The sequence below is a fragment of the Astatotilapia calliptera genome, chromosome 1 (genome assembly GCF_900246225.1).
Source record: "Astatotilapia calliptera chromosome 1, fAstCal1.2, whole genome shotgun sequence".
Lineage (NCBI taxonomy): Eukaryota > Metazoa > Chordata > Actinopteri > Cichliformes > Cichlidae > Astatotilapia > Astatotilapia calliptera.
Genome location: NC_039302.1, coordinates 37,357,462 through 37,377,950, shown reverse-complemented (window position 1 = coordinate 37,377,950; position 20,489 = coordinate 37,357,462). Strand labels below are relative to the sequence as shown.

The following is a 20,489-nucleotide window of genomic DNA, read 5'->3' as shown; positions in this document are numbered from 1 at the left end:
CAGGCCAAAGGAAAGAAGCCGCTGTTCGTGCAGCTCGTGCTGGATAACATTTGGAGCTTATATGATGCGGTCGTCATCAGGAGGTTGGTTAACTTTTATTATTTCAGTAAAATAAGTTTTTATGAATAACCTTCTAAGAAACACGAGGAGGCAGCGATGTTCCACAGACTGTTCTCAGCTGCCAGGACGTTTCCACACAGAAGCTGTGATGTTCTCAGGACAGGTGGGAACGCGTTCCCGACCCCGCGGCCGTAATGGAAGAACTTTCTCTTTATTTAAATCCCCAGAGACAAGGAGAAGGTGGAGAAGGTGGTGACGTCACTCGGGGTAAAGGTGATGGCCAGAGACTCGCGTCACTCCGACCCCAAAGTCCTCCTGTCTGCCATCTGCAGCCAGTGGTTACCCGTTTCCCAGGCCGTCCTTTGTATCCTTTGTCCTGTGAGGTGAGCGCGTCCCTCGGCAGGACGCCAGCACGACATCTTTGTCCCGCCTGTCCTCGGTGATCTTTAACACGCGCTGCAGCCATGGTGTGTGAGAAGCTCCCCAGCCCGTTAGAGATGGCGGCCGAGAGGGTGGAGAAGCTGATGAGCGTGGGAGCACGCCGCTTTGACTCGCTGCCCGAGCAGACGCAACACCTGAAAACAGGTATGCACGCACACGCACACGCACACGCAGTATTTGTTTGGGATTTCTAACCAATGACAGGAGCTCTTTTGTGAGCATGCTTCTGCACGTCCCAATCATCTGTGCAGATCGATGGTGACTCCTCCTCTGGCTCGTGTAGCTCTGAGCGAATCAGGACTGCTGACACCATATCAGCTGTTTTGCTGGCCCCGCCCTGAGGAGTCGCCGTCTTCTTACTAACCTCCTGCTCAAACACATTTTTATAGATTTGTTTTTACTTTCTTTTATATTTTTGCCTCTTTTCGCTGTCGCCTCGTCCTGGTCGTATTCAGCCTCACGTTGGTATCAAACAGGAAGCACAGCCTTCAGATCCTGCATCAGCTGATTTCATTTGCCTGACTTTGGTCGGCTTCAGACGCTTCAGACTAATCTGACATTCGGCGGAGCCTCGTCATGCAGTCTGTGATCACAGCTCCTTAATAATCACCATTAGATGCTTAAAATCAGTAATTATAAAGAGTTATTGTTGAACCCACTGATAGCAGCTGTTTGCAGTGACCTGTCAGTGACCGTGTGGTGGGTCAGTGGCGTTAACGTCTCGCAGTGATCATCAGGGCGACGGAGGCGCTGTAACGTCGGGGGTGTGGTCTGTTTGGATTTGGTGTTGTTGTTGAAGCAGCTCGCTGTTTTCAGCTGTCGCTGTGTGTTTGACTCTTTTCCTTCATTCCTGGTGTTTCCCAGCATTCCTGCAGTGTTCGAGTGAGGAAAACGCTCCTGTCATCGTCTTCGTGTCCAAGATGTTTGCCGTGGACGCCAAGGCCCTTCCTCAGCACAGACAGAGGTAGCTGTGTGTCTGTGTGTGTTCATGCAGGGGTGTGTTACTGAAAGTAAAACAGTACTTATTTAGTCAAAGCTCTCACCAAGAAGCTTTATGCGTCCTCACCATCAGAAGAATTTCAGCCTGTGGCCTTTTAGCTTCAGCACTTTACTTGGTGCTGACCTCGAGTGCTGCAGTCTCATTGCCTTTGAAACGGCTGCTTCAACGTTGCAGAGCAGGTGTGAGCCGCTGCTCGCTCGCTCGGCTAGTCGCTGTCTTTAAGACGTATTTGGTGCATCAAGCGGCTCCTGTTTTATTTCCGAGGCGTCGCCACAGCAGAAATGCGTCCTGATGTAAGCCTGAGTGTCTCCGCTGCACAGCGATAAACTCTCAGTAACACGGGGTCAGTCGATGAGTTTGCAGGTCAGTCGGGTCAAGCTGCCGTTTCCATGCAGCCTGTGGAAACAGTGCGAAAACATTTGATGCAGTCTCTGGGCAGTCGTTTGTGTTGGCACCACGAGTATCACAGTACTCCGACCTCTGACCTCAAATTAAAGGCGTGAAAGGTCAGGTATTCATAAAATGTCTTTTATTTTTAAAACTCTGCTGCTTTTGTTTCTGACGGCAACATCAAGGAAACGATGCTGATATATGAGGATCCTGGATGTCACGTCTCACCCTCCCACATGTCTGTGATTTATGACTTAAATATTAATATTAAAGAGCTTGGAAAGAAAAACTCAAGCAATTCCTTGAATTCAAGGAACTTAAGGAGGTTCCAAACTCCTATGTCAGTAATTATTATTTATTAATGTTTTCTGTTTGTGTGTGTGTGTGTGTGTGTGTGTGTGTGTGTGTGTGTGTGTGTGTGTGTGTGTGTGTGAGTGTGTGTGAGTGTGTGTGAGTGTGTGTGAGTGTGTGTGAGTGTGTGTGTGTGTGTGTGTGTGAGTGTATTCATATCTTTGTGGGGACCAAAAATTGAAAGTTTACCAAACTGGTGGGGACCAAAATGCCCGTCCCCACGAGTTTGGAGGCATGTTTGAGACTCAAAATGTGTTTGTGGTGTCAGGATTACAGGTCGTGGTTGGGGCCAGGGAAGCATTATGTCCCTGACATGTCCTCACTATGATATGAAAACGAGTGTGTGTGCGTGTAGCCAGTAGGTGGCGCTGCTGTCGCGCCTCGTGGATGTTTGGTGTCTGGACGAAGGCCCACTGTCTGTATTTTGAGGATCATAAATGCGTCTCCTGAAACACAGCTGATTATTTTTGCTGTTTATTGTGAAATCAGTTCCTGTAGCACACAGTCAGAGATGAAAATACTTCCTGTGAAAGCAGAAGCGCGTAATGACACGAGGAAATGTGTTTCCTTGTAAAACATCCATCATCTGGAAACTGCTCTGTTTTAGCTGCACGTATATTATCAGAGAGGAGTGAACGGTTCCCGTGCTGGAGGCAGAAGCTAGCGTCAGAGCGTGCTGTGCCTGGCTTCCTGCGGTGCCCTCTGCGTCGCTGGAGCACCTTTACCTCCAGTTTGTCTCTTACTCCAGGAGGGTTGGTGGTAGGACACAGCTGTTGGCCCTCTCCCATCCGTGCGTCCTTCTCGGAGGTGAACTGAGGGTAAACCACAAACCCCCCAACAGCCAGTGATGGATGGAGCCGTCCTGGCCTATCCTGGCCCGCCTGTCTCTTCTTAGGACGCGAGCGCGCTTTAACATCACACAGCTCCCTTCCTCCATGTCTGGCCCATTAATCTAAGCCCGGTGTCACCGAATCTGTCTTCAAGCCCTTTATGAAGATGGGAGACAAGGTCTTCGACTTCCTGCAGCGAGATGAATAGCGAAGCTGTGTTCGAGCTTGAAAGGCTAGGATGACGAGTTGCAGCGTGGAGTGGATCGCTGCCACGGCTCATTGGAAGCAGATGCTTACAGGAGGCTTGGATTGATGTCGAGGAGTCATTACAGCGTTGGTCCCAGTGTTGGTTTAATGGCCTGGCCTGTGGAGCATGTGTGTAAGCCATTAATGGGCCAGAGTGAACTCGTTGTCTTCGCTCTGCCTCATTGTGCACTGCTGACTGATCTGCATTCGCTCAGTTGTGGCAAAGCTGTAAAAAGCTCTAATGCGATGTTGTGAACTCCATTACAGTGTTCCTCGACTAATAATCGTAGCAGCTAACCAGTGTGACACGAAGACGCTCCGCACATTCCTGTTTATTAGCTTGGGTGTCGGGTCATTTGGACGGTCAGAAACGAGCGGGCTCGTGCGGTTGTTCAACTGCCCCGCAGGACGTGATGATGCGATGACGTTTGGCTGCTCCGGAGTCGTTTTATGCCACAGAGTAGCTTTGACTGCAGGAGGTTTCCAGTTGAGTTCAGGATGATTTTGCATTTTGGGCCTGAACGTTCGCTTCGAGCGCTTCCAGGGTCACGGGAGCCCTCCCCAGCCGCACACAGACACACACTCCCAGCTTTGGCTGTGGCCAGATGTTGGATTAGAACCCCGGACCGTCTTGCTGTGAGGCAACGGTGCTGACCGCTGCACCACCGTGCCTTCTGTTATTACGTTCAACACGTTCTAGTTTTCAATTTTAATCCCTTCTCTTCATCACGGTTTGTGATTTCAGCTTGGATCGATCCTGCCATGTGATTGGCTGATGTTGTTGTTAGCTGCGTTGCATTAATGTGGAAATCGTGGGTCGATGTTAATGTTTAAAATAGTTGATTCTGATCAGTCGACCCAGAGGATCACCAGCAGCCACTCGCAGCTTTGTTCTTCCACCTCATCCTCAGAGGGTTTAATGATGGGGTCTCCACCAGTCTGAGCTCCATCAGCCGAGTGTATTTTGGGGTTGTGAGCATATAGCATACAGCATATGCTCCATTCCTCCGCCTCTGTTTTCATCTTCTTGATCTGCAGCGTTTCTGATGCAGAGAGATTCAGCCTCAGCTCTCAGCTTCCTGTCACAGTTCTGATCCTAATTGCAAACTGTAGCAGTGCACTTCCAGTGGCAAGCAGAGGAAAGGAGATATAGACAAGCTGTCAGAGGAGGCATGGAGGATGAGGACTAGGAGGTATGTGAAAGAGAGAGAAGGAAGGAAGGAAAGGCCATCTGATATTGTGAGGCTGGAAGGAAAAACCTGTCTAAAGTCCCGGCTAATGAGCTGCGGGAGCTTCTTTCCTCTTTGCCTGCAGCAGGCGTGCATCCTCTCTGCTGACATCTGTGTGGCGGCTGACGGCTGACGGCGCCTCATAAACATGTTGTTCGTCACCAACACTCAGGTCCTGGCGCTGTGGGTCACCTCCGACCCAAAATCAGTGAAGTCTTTGACACGAAACGTTCTGAAACACGGAAAACAAACGACTGAGGCGTCTGACTCTCAGACTACGACACGTTACTGTATGCCAAATAAAAATAGAAGCAGTTACTGTGAATTATCGGCCCATCGCAGCCCTGATGACTGAGGGCCGCTGACGATTCATGTTCATCCAGGACTGCAGGAAAAGAATTCATCTGTAAGGGAAACGACCTCGAGCGGTCGACTCCGGCGAGTGAAAAAAGCATCTGATAACTCATTAAAGGCTTACCTGTAAAAACCCTTAACATTAATTATTGTTGGATCCTGACTGAGGCGGCAGCTTTAAATCATTAACGGAGTCGCTGCTGCGCTGCCACTTGTCTAATTCGCACACAGCGCTTCCCTCAAAGTGGAGACGCGCGTCTCAACAGGTACTGATGCACTCAGAGCGAGGACAACGATCCCCCGTCGCACCCGCGCGTCTTTTTGCTCATCTCGAGGTCCCAGTGGCCAACCCGCTCGCTTCTGTGAAACTCAGGACTGTGATTGGACAGAAGCATTTACAACACAGAGCAGAGGCAGAGACGGCTCGGTGGCTTCACCTTGTTTAGTGTCAGGTGCGAGGGACGGGCGCAGAGCTCAGGTGCAACGAGCTGCTGAGAATCTGGTAAAAATTGTTAATAAATGCTGAAAATGTGGATTTTTGGACCAGAACTTGAGATGAGGAGGAAATGAGTTCAGGTTTGAAGCGTCACTACTGGCTAACAATGTGCACAGACATGGCGACATAGCGAGGGCGTGACCTGCAGCGTCCTGCAGCACGCCCAAAGCTCACGGTTCTTTTTCTCAAATGCTGCATGCATGAAATGTGAAATGCGTAAGTCTGCCATGCGGCTGCTGTTGCAACTGGAACGACACCGGTGACAGTGCAGACACTAAAATGATAAAGATTCCTGACATGTTTTTATGCATAAAAGTTGATGAATTTGTTGAATTTCTTCCTATTTCGACTCTTTGCAACACCAGTAAGAGAAAGTCTCACATGTCGGACATGAGCTGCAGCTTTTTCCCAAAGAGCTGTGACATCACGTCCTGTCATCACACCTCAGCAGATTCGCTGCGAGCCACTGCGTGCTAGTCCAATCAGTGATGGCTGAAAGTCATGTTCATTAAAAAAGACAAACAGTGCTGCGCAGCAGGTCTGATCAGGGTCAGAATATCTGGACTCGCGTGATCTGATCCGACCTGACCACTCACGCTTTGTGGCTCCTTAAACTGTGGACAAAGAAAACTCAAGTTTACTGTCACAACTTCCTGCCACAAGAGCTTTCTACGCCGTGGTTGCTGTTGAGAAAAACCCTGCAGTGTATATATGTGGAGTCCATAGCAGGGGCAGTCGGCATAAAATCTGTGCCGGATCAGATTTCTGCCTAGGATTGGTCGAGGCCCGGGGTAGCACTGACCGCCACTGTGCCGTTGGCCAACAGGTAGCAGTGGAAACGCTGTAGATCTCACCCTGGGTCAGCACACCTGAATCACATGATTAGTTCATTACCAGGCCTCTGGAGAACTTCAAGACATGTTGAGGTCATTTAGCCATTTACATCAGCTGTGTTGGATCAAGGACACATCTAAACCTGCAGGACACCGGCCCTCCAGGCCTGGAGTTGGACACCCCTGACATGCAGGGACTGTGCCGGGTCACGGCCCTCGGTCTTCACATATCTTAACAATTGGGGCGATCGTGGCTCAAGAGTTGGGAGTTCGTCTTGTAATCGAAAGGTTGCCGGTTCGAGCCCCGGCTTGGACAGTCTCGGTCGTTGTGTCCTTGGGCAATCGTTACTGAGTGTCCTTGCCTACTGGTGGTGGTCAGAGGGCCCGGTGGCGCCAGTGTCCGGCAGCCTCGCCTCTGTCAGTGCGTCCCAGGGCAGCTGTGTGTGAACGGGTGGATGACTGGATGTGTAAAGCGCTTTGGGTTCTTAGGGACTAAGTAAAGCGCCATACAGATACAGGCCATTTACCATTTACTCGTCTAAATCCTCCATCCAGCTAAACAGCGGGCTCTGAGCTTTATTTAGCCTTTAACTTACTCACTATGCAGCTTTCATGCAAATGTCAGAGCAGATATCATCAGAGTCACCACCGAGTTTCATTTTCGTTCGCTGGAGCCAGAGTAGAAGACATCTCCAATAAAAATCCTTCAGCAGTAAAAAGCGGTGAAGTGTGCTTTGCAGACAGATTTAATATCAATACATTGTTTAATTTTCCAGCACGCTTTTTTCCTCCGTCTTCACAATGGGAAAAGGTCTGCTCGTGGTCGCGATCATCCAGCCTCAGTGTTTGGAAGCCATTACTTCATAACCGCAGCAGGCGGGGCCAGAGCCCCGGTCCTGGCGTTCCCATTATTACCAGTGAGCGACTGATTTGACCTCCTGTGGAAAAGTGATGAAGTCCGTAACGCGGTGCACAGCTGTGTTTATTTCAGCGTTTGATGTAAACGCGGCATTAAAGGGGAAACCTCCGCTTAAACATCTGTTGGCTGCTTTGTCCTTTTCGGGGGAAATAATGCGAAGCTGACTCGTGCGGCTTTAAGCTGAAAGTCACTCTGAGCCCATTTGTTCTTACGGCCGGGCCGTCTTCCAGTGGGGCCGGCTCTTTTGTGGTTTCCTGCTACAATCCTGAATTCGGGCCGCGGCCCCGTTTATATCCAATTTATGCTAAAGAGAGGTGCAATCAGTCTCAGTGAGTCTGCAGGGCTGCCGCTGTTGTCAGGGGCAAATTATGGGCTGTTTAAAGTGGTTTGTCATCACGGAGCTGAACTCTGTGCTGCATGCCGTCACTCGGGCCTATTGTGAGCAGCTGTGTTGCTATAGTCACTGTGGTCTTTTTGAAGAGGGCATGCACATGCATACACGGGCTAACACGCCAACCGCACAGCGTGCACACACACGCACACACACTCATGCAGGAAAACTAATGCAGGGATAATTATGTTCTGTTTTTACAGCTTAAACTCTCCTATCGGAGGAATTTGAAGTCTGTTTCTGAACAGAAGGTTTCAGGTGCTGACAGGAGCCCCGATGCTGCCTCTCAGACCTGCTCCCAGAACCGATCCATAAACATCAAAAACCTGTTCAGGATCATCTCCTGCTGCACCTCTGACCGGCTTCTAGCTCGGCTGCAGAGCACGCCTGATCCTAATCCTTCACCTTGATTTTCAGTTCTGGGAAGTGGGTTGTGTGCAGGCGGGAGCGTCAGGAGCGACTCGTTGCCTTCGGGGTTGGAAACTGTGGATCCTCTCAGCAACGATCCAGCACTCGAAGGCCGCGGCGGCTTAAGAGAGAAGTCGTTTGCATAAGTTTAGGTGGTGGGATCTGAGAGGATGGGTTGGAATCATCAGCTTCTCCGATGATGCCAGTTTAATTCAATTCAGTTTTATTTACACAGCAAATCACAGCAACAGTCGCCTCAAAGCGCTTCATACTGTAAGGTCGACCCTACAGTAAGACATACAGAGAAAAACACAACAATCATATGACCCCCTATGAACAAGCACTTTGGCGACAGTGGGAAGGAAAAACTCCCTTTTAACAGGAAGAAACCTCCAGCAGAACCAGGCTCAGGGAGGGGCGGGGCCATCTGCTGTGACCTGTTGGGGTGAGAGAAGGAAGACACTTTTAGATTCCTGTTCCCGGATCTCACCCTGCACGGTCCCGCATCAGTCCAAACGTCCAGTGGAATTTTTAAAGCATATATTTGGGGACAGACAGTTTTCTTGGTTCAGGATTATTCCACATGTATCACAGTAAATAATCATCATCATTTATGAATCATTTACAGACGCAGAAGGCTTTCTCCTTATGTTTTGGGCGAGTAAAATGAAACATTTAAACATATAGTGACGTAGTGGAGCGTCTCCAGCTCTGATGGACTCTTGTGTTCAGGCCTCTGACTCAGGAGGAGATCGCCGAGCGCAGGGAGCAGGCGAGACGGCGACACGCTGACAGGATGGCAGCGGAGAGCCACCGAGAGCCCTCCCACTCTGAGAGCGTGTCACCTGCAGGACTCTGCACAGGTGAGCTCGTCTCAGTGACTCGTTTCACTCGCTCATCTTTATTAATGTGTCTGAACACAGCTGATGCTCAGTGGTGCTTCAGTGGTTTCAGTGCAGACACACAAACACAGACTCACAAGCTGAAAACATGTCCGCCACGCTGTCACCATAAATCTGCAGCGTACAAGATCTGATCTCGTTTCTCTCTCAGCGAACATGGAGAACCTGACGCTGAAAGACTCGAAGCCAGAGGAGGAAGAGGAGGCGAAGGAGACCTTCGTGGCGTTTGCTCGCGTCTACAGCGGGGTGGTCAGGAAAGGACAGAGAGTATTCGTGCTGGGACCGAAGTACGACCCCGCCCAGAGCCTGAGCACGGTAAGCCCCCCGCTCGCCTGCTGCAGCTTGTGTTCGCGGGACGTTGGACCGTCTCGTCCCGCTGCTGTAGCTGCTTCGATCCTGCCTTCACTTCAGTTTTGTGTTCGCACACTTCCTCCCAGCACAGCTGATGTGATGCAGGCTGACAGGTAGTGTGAATCCACGTCCCTGTGACTGACGGCAGGTTCCTCCGCTCGGCCTCATGTGTTCATCATTTATCTTCAGCCTCACAGAGGAATATCTGGTTAGCATTGAGTGAACAGCGACTCGAGCTGTGTCACCGTGAGGACCGTGAAGTTTTAACATGGGAGTCTATGGGGACAGCTCCCTGCTGGAGCCTCTAGTGGATCATAGTGGAACTGCAGCTTGTGTAAAACACATTATAAATCCTAAAGCTGTTCAATGCACTGCTTCCTGTGTGCTTTGCAGGAATCATGTGAGTAACCTAAGTTTCTCTCCCCTGTGAGTCTCAGTAACGATGCTCTCGTCTCCCCTCTGTCAGCTGCCGGAGGGATGCAGCGCTTCGGACGACGTGTCTGAGATTCCTCACCTGTCCCGTTGCTCCATGGAAAACCTCTACCTGCTGATGGGCAGAGAGCTAGAAGAGCTGCAGGAAGTCCCCGCCGGAAATGTCCTCGGTAAATCTGTCTCTTTGTTTTTGTCGTCGCCTCGCTGCAGCTGTTGTTCGGTGACGTCCTGGGCTCTAAGCCGTCTGACACACACGAGGTTCTCGTTAATAAAGTTGGATTAATGGCCGACCTGCGGGAGCGTTTGGGGCTTTCTCTGAGGTAGACGTCGTCGAGTTTTCCCTTTGATGTCGTTGGGTTTGTGGTACCGAAAGGGACTGAATCACTCCTGAGTCATGATGAACAGAAGTGTTACAATACAAAGCTGTTTGATTTAACAAAAAGGGGCAGAGGTACCAGAGTGTGTATAGAAATGAATCAGTGACTCACAAAGAGCTATTCAGAAACAGCCAATCACAGAGCTTCGAATCCTTCGTGTGCCTCTAACACTGAGCTGAAAGTGCAGAGATGATTTTATTCACTGTATCAATCATGGATCATAGTAGGGAAATCGTTGTGAAGCACAGAAGCTGTGGTAGAGGCGAGCGAGAGCAGGTAAGTACACGACAGGCTCCTTCTTTCAGGTTTGACTGATCCAGCTTTCATTTGTTCTGTGTGGGCGCCCCCACATGAGACGCTTTAATGGCTGATGTTGAAGTAGTTGCAGTGAGCATCTGATTGGCCAGAGGCCGAGGTGGTGGGAAGCAACCTGTCTCCAAACAAACACCGCTGACTCGGAGTCAGAGCGAGCTCGGAGTGCTCGTGTGAACGCAGTGAAGTCGCACGCCTGCTGTAAACTGTAAATGTGAATTTCTGTGTACATTAATTATCATGTTATCACAAAGAGACGGCGTGTTTGCAGACGCAGAGTTCTGAGGTCGTTCTGTAGGTTTAAGGTTTGAACGGAGCTCTGTGACCGTCCTGTGATGAAACCATCGAAGTCATGGCGAGACTGAAATCAGGGATCAGCTGAGCGTGACGCTCATTTTCTTATAGTCTCCTGTTCAATCAAGCAGAGGAGTCGCCCCCTGCTGGACACTAGGAGGACTGCAGGTTCTGTAACAGGGTCTGTGGGTGAAGCTGTCAGTGTTGGTCAGCTCATAGCTTCACGGATCATTTGTCAGCAATGGGAGCTGCAGGAGTGTGTTTGTCACTTAGAAGCAGAGACTCGGGGACGCTGCAGTACTTCGCAGCCCGACATGTGTTTCTCCTCTGCATACCTCACTCCTCAAACTTGTGACCTAAATTCTGACTCAAACCCAGATTCCCACATCACGGCTTTAAAGCTCGCTCCCCTCCAAGTTTCTGTGAGAACTCCTGCTTTTTCCACGCACCGCCTTCCTTCGATTCAGCTGATGACCGTACGCGTGCTCGTCTGACGCTCGCGCTTGTATGCGCGTTATCGATCTGCCTCTGTGATCTCCGTGGACGCCGCTGTCTGCTGGCTTTGTGTCTGTACTGCAAACATGTTCATCAGTGACCTTTTTCATTTAAACATTCAGACACACATTACTGTGGATGCTGGGGGGGGGGGCTGCGTGGGCTCTTTATGAGTCATTTCTGGTCAAGTTGCCAAAAAGCAGCTTGGACTCTCTGGACGATGGGCTCGGGGTCAAATTCTTCAGGTACAAATCATGTTTATTATAAACTAATGTTTTTGCTGGCACAGATTTTTCTACCGTGGCTGATGTGAAAGCATCGCTGCGTCCTGACACGTGACTGAATGCTGGGCGAGTATTAAAAGTGTCTGTGCACCAAGATTATACACAAAACTCCACAAAAAGACATATTTGCATTTTTCCCCAGGGGCATTCCTGCATGCACGATGTCGTTGAAATGCATTTAGCATATTTATCTGATCGCTTTATGACAGGCTCACAGCGATTCGTGAGTCCAGCTTTGGTCTGTGGTGCAAACTGTTGAATTTCTTTTTCTGATCATGTCACCTTATTGCAGTGTGTGTGTGTGTGTGTGTGTGTGTGTGTGTGTGTGTGTGTGTGTGTGTGTGTGTGTGTGTGTGTGTGTGTGTGTGTGTGTGTGTGTGGGGACCTAAATCCTGGTCCCCATAGGTTTGAAGGCATTTTTGAGAACCGAATGTGGTTTTAGTGTCAGAGTTACAGTTGGGTTGAGGCTGAGAGGCTGAGCCTTCAGAGAGCTGTGCATGAACCAGTGCTGCAAACCTGAACGAGCTGAAGCATCGCTGAGAGGAAGAGAGGACCAAAGTTCCTCCACAGAGATGAGACAGACTCACAGAAACATCGGTGCAGGTCACTGCTGCTGAACCAGGATCTCCAGCCGCTGGATCGTGACGTTTTCACGTGACTCTGAATCTTCAAATCTGTGTCCGCTGTGCAGACGTCTGCTGCACTTTAAGCGTGTGCGCTGCGTTCAGTGCGGTCCCCGGTGCAGCATCGATCTGACTCACATTATTGCTGCTGGATGCTGCTCTGGGTGCAGGTGGGACCTGTGTGAAATCCTCTTGTGAGGCTGTCATGAATAATGAAGCAGGCGTGCATTAGGATATCGACGCGCCGCCATCAGTTGGCATCAGCGAAGGAAGTTATCAATAAGCCCATCTGCCCTTCAATGGACGTCGCAGCTCGTCTCCTCATGCAGCTTTGACGCCTCACAGATGGGCCGTAATGATCCGGGACTGCTTCAGACTCTGGATTAGTTAAACCTGAGTTGGACTGACAGATGTTTGTTGTTGCTGTGACAGCAGATCAGTCTGTCCAACGGTTTAAAACCTTTACTGACACACACTGCGTGAACAAAATGATGAAACGTTTACCTTAATGTAGCGAGCCCTGTGCTTTATTAGACCACCCAGTGTGAGGGTTACAGTCAATCTTTATTTTTATCTTTCTTTAAAAACAGTAAATCACATTATTATTATTATTATTATTATTATTATTATTATTATTATTATTATTATTATTATTATTATTATTATTATTAGATTAGCAGTGATGAGCATTATGAGTTTTACTGGTTGAATGTTCTGCTGGAATAATTTCAGGCGTCTCAGAGAAGTCGGCTCAGGTTATTTCCTGGATAAAAAACAATATTTTAGTTTAAAACTTTCTAAAATATTTGTGGTCTAATAATTTGATAAGACGTTTGCTAATATCATATTTGGATGCCTGCAGAGCAGATCCGTCAGACTGAGCTCCCAGGCAGACTTCACAGGCTGACAAAGGTTCATGTTTTCTTGTTATTGTGAAGATTTCGTTCTTTTTAAAAAACAGATATCTGCTCGTCTCAGGCTGTGGTCTGTATTTGTGCTGCAGCGAGTTAATGATCCAACACAGACCAGCGGGTCCACGTCTGAGCGGCTGAAGGAAAACAGAATGAAGTTCGGAGAGGCCCGGTCCTGACCTGAAGCCGACTGAGATGCTGTGGCACGACCTTAAAGAGCAGTTTGTGCTCACGACACATCGTTGAGATCATTGCTTTTGTTTTGCTCGGGGTGGCCGTAGCCCCGGAGGCGGAGCAGGGCACCCACTAGGTTGGCGGTTGCTTGAAGCCCTGGTTGCGCTCCGATGTGTCGATTGGACTGCGAGCGTTGGGTAGGAAGCGCTGGTGTGAGTGAGTCGTGCTGCTTGAAGAGCCTCGAGCGCTGCAGCAGGCGCGGGAGGCAAACATCAGTGATGGATGTTGCAACTTCTGACTAGAATAACTTTGGCGTTTGCTGCGATGGATCGGCGCTGTCGAGCGACAGATTGCTGAGCGCGTTGGGTCGCACTGGCCCTGCAGTGCTCGGTTGTCATCGTGGATCGTAGTCTTCACACTTCTATACTTTTCTTGCATGACGGTGCTTTCTCTGCACAAACCTGTTGCGTCTGTCGTTTGTTCGACCCGTGGATTCTCTCCAGTTTCTCTCTTTCAGGTTCTTCTGCTTCTTTTTTTCCTTGTGTTGAAAGTAAGGAAACATTTGATAGAGATGGAGGAAGCTCGTTCCTGCTGACGGCGCCGAGTTTTTCAGTCTTGAAGGAAACATTGAGCACACAACAAAAACACCCACAGTGTCCTGTTATATCCCAGTAAAGGGGATTATTTTTCCAGTGATCACACTGGTGAAAAAGATTTTTTCACACTTTCGTATTCAGCCCCTCTGAGGCTGCTACAGTGAAACAGCTGAACGTGTCCTGTAAACTCGAGTTGTGTAAAAGTTGTTTGCTGTCGGGATTAAGATGTTTCTTTGCCCTTTGACCCCCACCTCTCTGAAACACCTCCAGCCTTCTCGTCTGTCCCGGGCAGCACTCGGAGAAAGCGGCAGAGAGCTGCTGGGTGTTCAACCTCCCGAGGGAAGAGATTGTCTGTTTTCTTTGTAACCGTGATGTTAGTAACGCTGAAATCAGACACAGCTCGTTTCTTCAGGGATCTCGGTGCGTTCTTCTGAGAAGCCTGATGACTAAGCAGAAAGTTGAAGCGGTGGCAGGCAGGGTGGAAACAATTTCTGTTCTTCTCAGATCTATGAAAACATACTGTCTCTCTGTGAGTGTTCGGGCCATGTGGGAGCCATCATTCCTGTCCTGTTAGTGGACCGCGGGCAGGGAGGAAGTTGCCAGCGGCGCACCAATGTGTGCAAACCCCACCAGGCTTGGCCTTGATTAAACCCCCATTATTATCTGATGGCTGGAGCAAGTAATTGGACACGCACACACATGCACGCCCCCCCACACACACACACACATGCAGGTGCACGCACACACGTACATGCGCACACACACACACGTGCACATGCACGCACTTATGTGCACACACACACGTGCAGGCGCACACACACACGCACATGCACACACATGCACGCCCCACACACACACACACGTGCAGGCGCACACACACACGTACGTGCACGCACATGCACGCCCCCCCCACACACACACACATGCAGGTGCACGCACACACGTACATGCGCACACACACACACACACACACACGTGCACATGCACGCACTTATGTGCACACACACGCGTACGTGCACACACACATGCACATCCACACACACACACACACACATGCACACGACTTTCTCACAAACATACACAAAAGCAGCATTTGATGTGGCAAACATCATTTTCCAGTTAACCACATGATGGCACGCTGCACAGGCTGCAGGACAAAACGCTGTGTTTGTCTTTGTGTGTGTGTCTGTGTGTGCCCCCCCCCCCAAAAAAAAAATCACGACTGTTTTAAATGAGTAACAGAAAGCAGAAAGATAAAGGAAAGGCAGCTGCTGTGCTGTGTGCGCAGCATTGTGCTGCCTTCCCTCCTTATTTCCTGCCAGCTGTTGGAAACAGCAGCCTCAGGAAATGAAGGCCTCCCATCATGCTTCAGCTCAGTTCAGTTTTAACCCCCGTCCCCTCCCCTCGCGTCCTCGGGCAGCCTCGGGAGGCTTTCCTCTCCAGGTGAGCGTCAGGTTTCACTGCAGGGTTGTTGTTTATAGAGGGGTTTGGTCAGTTGATCCTTTCTGTGTCTCAGCTGGCTCAAAATGTTTGCAGTGGATTAGCACACATGCACTTCTGTGTTAGTTTAATAGGACGAGCGATTGCCACAGAAGTTCTGCACGTGCTGAAGCTCTCTGTGTGTCGCGCGAGCCGGAGAGAATTATTACCTGCCACCGTGTCTTTGTGCAAAGCTGGTGAACATGTGGTGCAGCACGGAGGTGGAAACACTGCAGGCACAAACATGGCGGCGAGCATCATCACCTCACTGAAGATTGAACTTCCTGTTTGTGGAGTTTGCGTGACATCCTTGATCCAGGTGATTCGAAGTAGGCAGCATGTGTTCACCCAGTGTCACCTGTCACTCCCTCCAACCCTGTAAAGTTCACAGAAATATTGGATGCACAGACATGTATGAAGCAGGAGAGGAGGTCCACTTTAACAGCGATGAGTATCGACCGCTTTCCTTTGTTGCCGTCTTGTCTTCGTCTGATGTCAGTTACTCGAGGATCTCTCTCCTTCTGTCACATGCTAACAGCTCCTGCAGGAGGCTAACTAGAAAACGTTGTCTCGCAGAGATTAACCACATCAAATCTGCCTGCAGCTCACATTTTCATGCCGCGCTCACATAAACGATCACAGCGTGGAGTCTGATTCAGCTCGTCTTAAACAGAGCAAAGTGATTTAGGAGGATTTCTTGCCGTTCATCAGACTTCTGGGTAAAACACTTCTGATGATTATGGCTTTGTTCTTATTCTATAAACGTCTTCTGTTTAGTTATTCATGTCACAAACACTGGTGCAGTCCCATAAGATCACTGCTTATTTATGTGTGACCTTGTGTTGGAGAGGCTGCGTTTCACAAAGAAAGAAGGAAACTAATAACACGGCGATGGCCACGCCCACTGGGCCCACCTGCAGTTTGCAATGCTCGTGTCATTTCTGCTTTTCTGTCCTGGTGCTTATTTGCACAGCCATGCGTTTTATGTGTTTATCTGATGCTGCTCGGATTGCCAGATCCTTTATGAGATGCAGCCCACGCGCTGCATGCAGTTTCCACACAGAGTGCGACTTCAGCTGACTCGTGTGAGGCAGACAGCTTCACGTTGTGCTTCTCAATTCACAAATGAAATGATATGAAAACATTTTCATCAAACGAAGCCGTCCTGAGCTGGACAACAGGGAGAGAACCAGGACATCATGGAAACGGTCAGTTTGCACACAGACCGGCTGCTGGTCACGTGCAGAAAGGGTCAGCGATGCACCAGGAGCACCTCGGTATGCAAACTGGAGCAGCCAGGGAAAAAACCATTGACCTAACACTTAGGAGTGCCTCAGTTGCATTTGGTAATAACCTCGGAGAAAAGTCACCAGCCAGGAACTACGACGATTGATTTTCCTCATCACCAATGAGACTGCATCGCTGTCCGTGCTCGTGTTCACGTTTCCCATCGTCAGACGTGACTTTCTGTTTAGTTTTAGTTTGATCTCACCTCAGATGGTTATTTTAATCAACTGGTGTCCTTCCAACTGTGGAAACAGTTTTCATTTCCTGTTTCAGCATCAGGAGCAGGAAGCTAAAGTGCCGTACGGACACGCCTGCCGCGTCTCAGCTCTGCGTCCTGGCTGAGCATCGCTGCAATTCAGCAGCGTCAATAAGAAGACGGTTGCACCTGATCGACAGGGCAGAACTTACCTGGCCTGACCGCAGCGTCATCCAACACCTGTTGGAGATGAGAGCTACACCCTCGCCCACCCTCGGCCACTTTAACTCCACTCAGGCTGAAACCCCTCCCCCTGAAGCGTGCATTCAGTCAGTGAGTGGTTGCTGGGGGTTATGGCGCTTCCCGAAACCCTCGCCAGCATTACTTTGCCCCAGCAAACGCTGACTCACCTGCAAACACAAACTGTCCGCTAAGCAGTAACTGAAAGTGCGTCGCGACGTAGAAACGGAGACTGTAGTCACCTTCAAAGTAAAAGCTGCACTTTATGTTGAACTGTGTTTGGTCACCTGGATGACGCCACGCTTCAGATCGACAGAATCAACTTTTTGAGGCCAAGAAGAGATGTTGCTGTTTCTGATCACAGGAGTTCAAATGTTTTCAAATGTCATCTTAAAGCTGAAGTGATGTTGATCCATAACTTCTGCGCTCAGGACATTTTGAGTTGTCTCAGGATTGCAGGATCTGCAGTGAACGTGTTTTTCGTGTCTTCGCTGACCTGTATCGACGGTGTCTGTTTTTGCTGGGTTGAAGTGCATCTTTGGTTAACGTTAACAGCAGAAATGATGGCGTGTTGTGACCGAGCCGTGGAAACTCTGTGAGCACCTTAACAAAAGTCCTTTGTTTGATCCTCTTTGCTGTTTTCGATTAGCAGCGTGCATTCGAGCGGCGGTGGGATTTATCTGCCGTCGCAGCTGAGGGAGAGTACACGGCAGGCTCGACGGCGTTTGATGGCGAGCTTAGTAAGGCCGACCGTTTGTCACAGGGGTTAAAGACGTGGGCAGCGTCGAGCGCTAATCATCGAGGCCTAATGTGAAGCAGCTGCGAGAAAAGCCGAGTGGCTGGAGTCGGTCCTGGGGGAGGAAAAAAGGGGGAAAGACAGAAAAAAGCAGTGAAGCGAATGATGCTGATTCAACACTGAGCGACTTTATGAAAACATTTGTTTTGCATCAGGCTCTCCCTCTGCGAGCCAGCGGTGACGAGCGACCCAGATCTTTAACAGGAAGCGCCGACTGAATGATTTCACTGATGCGAACCGCACCGGGCGATGGCAGAGGCCAGCCGGGTTCGTCTCGGCGCAGCTCGCGTCGTCAATAATGCCGCTGTCTCCTGCGGCGTTCGGACGTTCAGGCGTCTTTGTAGGACACCCCCACCCCGTCGCTGCAGAGGAGAGTTTGGGCTTTTTGATCTTCTGTCTGGGAAGTGTTGCTGTTTTAAGAGGACACTTGAATGTGGGGAATTTTAAGCCTGGTTGCATAAAGCTCGCCTTTTTCCTCTTAAGAAAACATTTCGGCACTTCAGACTCGTTGTTGAGCGTCCCGCTTACGGTCAGATGATATCGATTTAATCTGCGCGCTGTCAGACATTTGTTTGCTTTCCAGCTTATAGCTGAATGCAGTGGATTCACCCAGAGTAGATCTTTGTTCCTCTACAGTAGAAATAAGTGTTTGGTTGGTGGGCGGGATTGTTGACGATTCAAATAATCATCAATGAATCGTTTGTGTGTCTGTGACAAACCGGGCAGCAGAATCTCTAAAATGATGCATTTAGTGGGCAAACTGGAGAAAGCACTGCAGAAGAAGAAGAGCAGGAGGCTTTCAAAGGAACAGCTCACACGTCGCGACTTCTCTGTCATCATCTGAGAGCAGTTTGCGTTCGCTGGAGCCCTGCAGACACTCGTGGTTTCTGTGAAAGTGTGGCAGTGCCGGTTCAGCTGGAACATCTGTCGCTGGTGTTGGAAACAGGAGCACAAAAGTCTCAATGTTAAGACTTAAAACTTTGTGGGAGCAGCTTATCTCCTCAACGTCTAGTCAAGTCTCATTTTTTCACTTTTATAAAATAGTGTATTAACAGATTCGTGGGAGCTAAACTTGGAAGTCTGTCAGGAAACGCTGTCCATGTGACTTCAGGCTCCATAAACTGAGCTGGTTCAGTTTCACAGCTCAGATGTTGATGTTTAATTTATTAACCAGCTAGCTCACATTTTTGCAGTGAGCTTTGCCCCCGGGGGCAGCACGGTGGTCAGATGCTGGACAGTCTGACCGTCGGGCTGATCCGACCGCTGCTGAGACGTCAGACGTGCCGCAGCTGCGTTCTGAAAGCTAACAGCAGTATCTCCGTCTCTTTGCTGCATGCTGCTAAAAATATGCGCCGAGTCTATTTTTGACAGAAGGAAATAAAGAATCTGGCAAATATTCCCAAAACTCCACGTAATCCAAACTTCCCACTCCTGTAACGCGCTCAGTGCGACTGGAAGCCACGGCGGACGGAACAAACCGTGTGAGCGATGTAAAGCATCTGCTGGTGGTGAAGTCAAAATAAACACGAGACTGGAAAAGTTCACTTCTCTCTGCTTCACGTGTTCTCAGTGTGAAGCCTTCTCGTGACGTTAGCATCTCACTCTGATTAAAACTGAAAGTGATGAAACTGGAAACTTTTAATCATTAAAAATCTGTGAAAACCAAGTTACACTAAACCGAAAACAAACGTACAAGAACTGCGAGCTTCTCACGCGATCGGCTCACAGCCAGCATTACTGCGTGACGGAAAAGTGTGACGTGGTCACAGACACACCCGACACTCCTGAAGGTAAACGTGGATATTCCCATCATTGAAAAAGTGCTCATATAATCATATCAGAGGCAGCGGAGTGCCCACACAGTCAGGTTGTTACAGATCTGACCAGGAAGTAGTCTGGCCCTGTCACAGAGGTGCTCCTGTGCCTGCACCTCGGCTCGCAGGTGCTCTCAGGTGTGTCGCTGAGCTGAGCCGAGCATATGTCTGTGTGTCACGTTCATACTTCTTCAGTTTCTTTCTTTTACTGTTTGACTTGAAACGAACAACAGTGAATGAAAATATTCTTCTTGTTATTCTTCATAATAATATGGAGTGAAAATCCTCATCAGCTAATCAAAGATGGAACCAACAATGTTAAAAAGGAGAAAAAGTTCATTTCTAAATAAACCGTGGGCGTGGTTGAAGCTCCGGCCGTGATTCCCCGCTATGACCAAGAAGTTCGCTGTCAGTGCCAAGCTCGGATTTTAGAAGAACTGTGGCGGAGCGAGTACAGATTTTGTTTTTCGGAGAGCGCGTAGTTTCTATAGCGACCCGCGTCTCTACAGTAGAAGGCTGCCGTTGATGACCTCGTGTGTCAGCGAGGAATCGACTTCGGTGCGATCCGGCGCGGGATGGGGCTCCACGCCGGGCCCGTGTGCGCATGTGCGCGTGCAGCAGCTCCTGACTCATCCGTCTCTTCCTCAGTCGTCCTTGACACAGTTTCCAGTCCCAGCCGAGCCCTGCTGGGATCCCACAGCCACGGAGCGTTCTCCACCTCATCAGTCCTTCGCTCTCCCCGTGGAAATTTATTGACCACCTCCTCCTTCGTGCCCCCTCCTCTCCTCCTCTCCCTTTCCCTCCCTCACTGCCTCTCTCTGGCTGGCTGATCTAGATTTTTCTCCTCAGCTTTTCTTTGCTGAACTGTAGCCAAGATCTTTGAAGCTCACATTAAAAGGCCGCTGGTCTGTTTGGGAAAGATGCAGCTGAGAGGAAAGAAAGAAACACGTGGAGGAGAAGAGCAACGATTCCCTGTCA

General features: G+C 49.6%; 1 protein-coding gene across 1 annotated transcript in view; it reads left to right on the top strand.

Moving 5' to 3' along the window:
- Positions 1-20,489, top strand: part of efl1 (elongation factor like GTPase 1) — a 72,994-nt gene that overhangs the window by 7,130 nt on the left and 45,375 nt on the right. Inside the window, exons 8-14 of the mRNA XM_026176958.1 lie at positions 4-83; positions 288-424; positions 523-645; positions 1,366-1,465; positions 8,681-8,811; positions 9,002-9,165; positions 9,668-9,803. Coding sequence (XP_026032743.1) covers positions 4-83; positions 288-424; positions 523-645; positions 1,366-1,465; positions 8,681-8,811; positions 9,002-9,165; positions 9,668-9,803 — 871 coding nt within the window. The remainder of the gene's footprint in view (positions 1-3; positions 84-287; positions 425-522; positions 646-1,365; positions 1,466-8,680; positions 8,812-9,001; positions 9,166-9,667; positions 9,804-20,489) is intronic.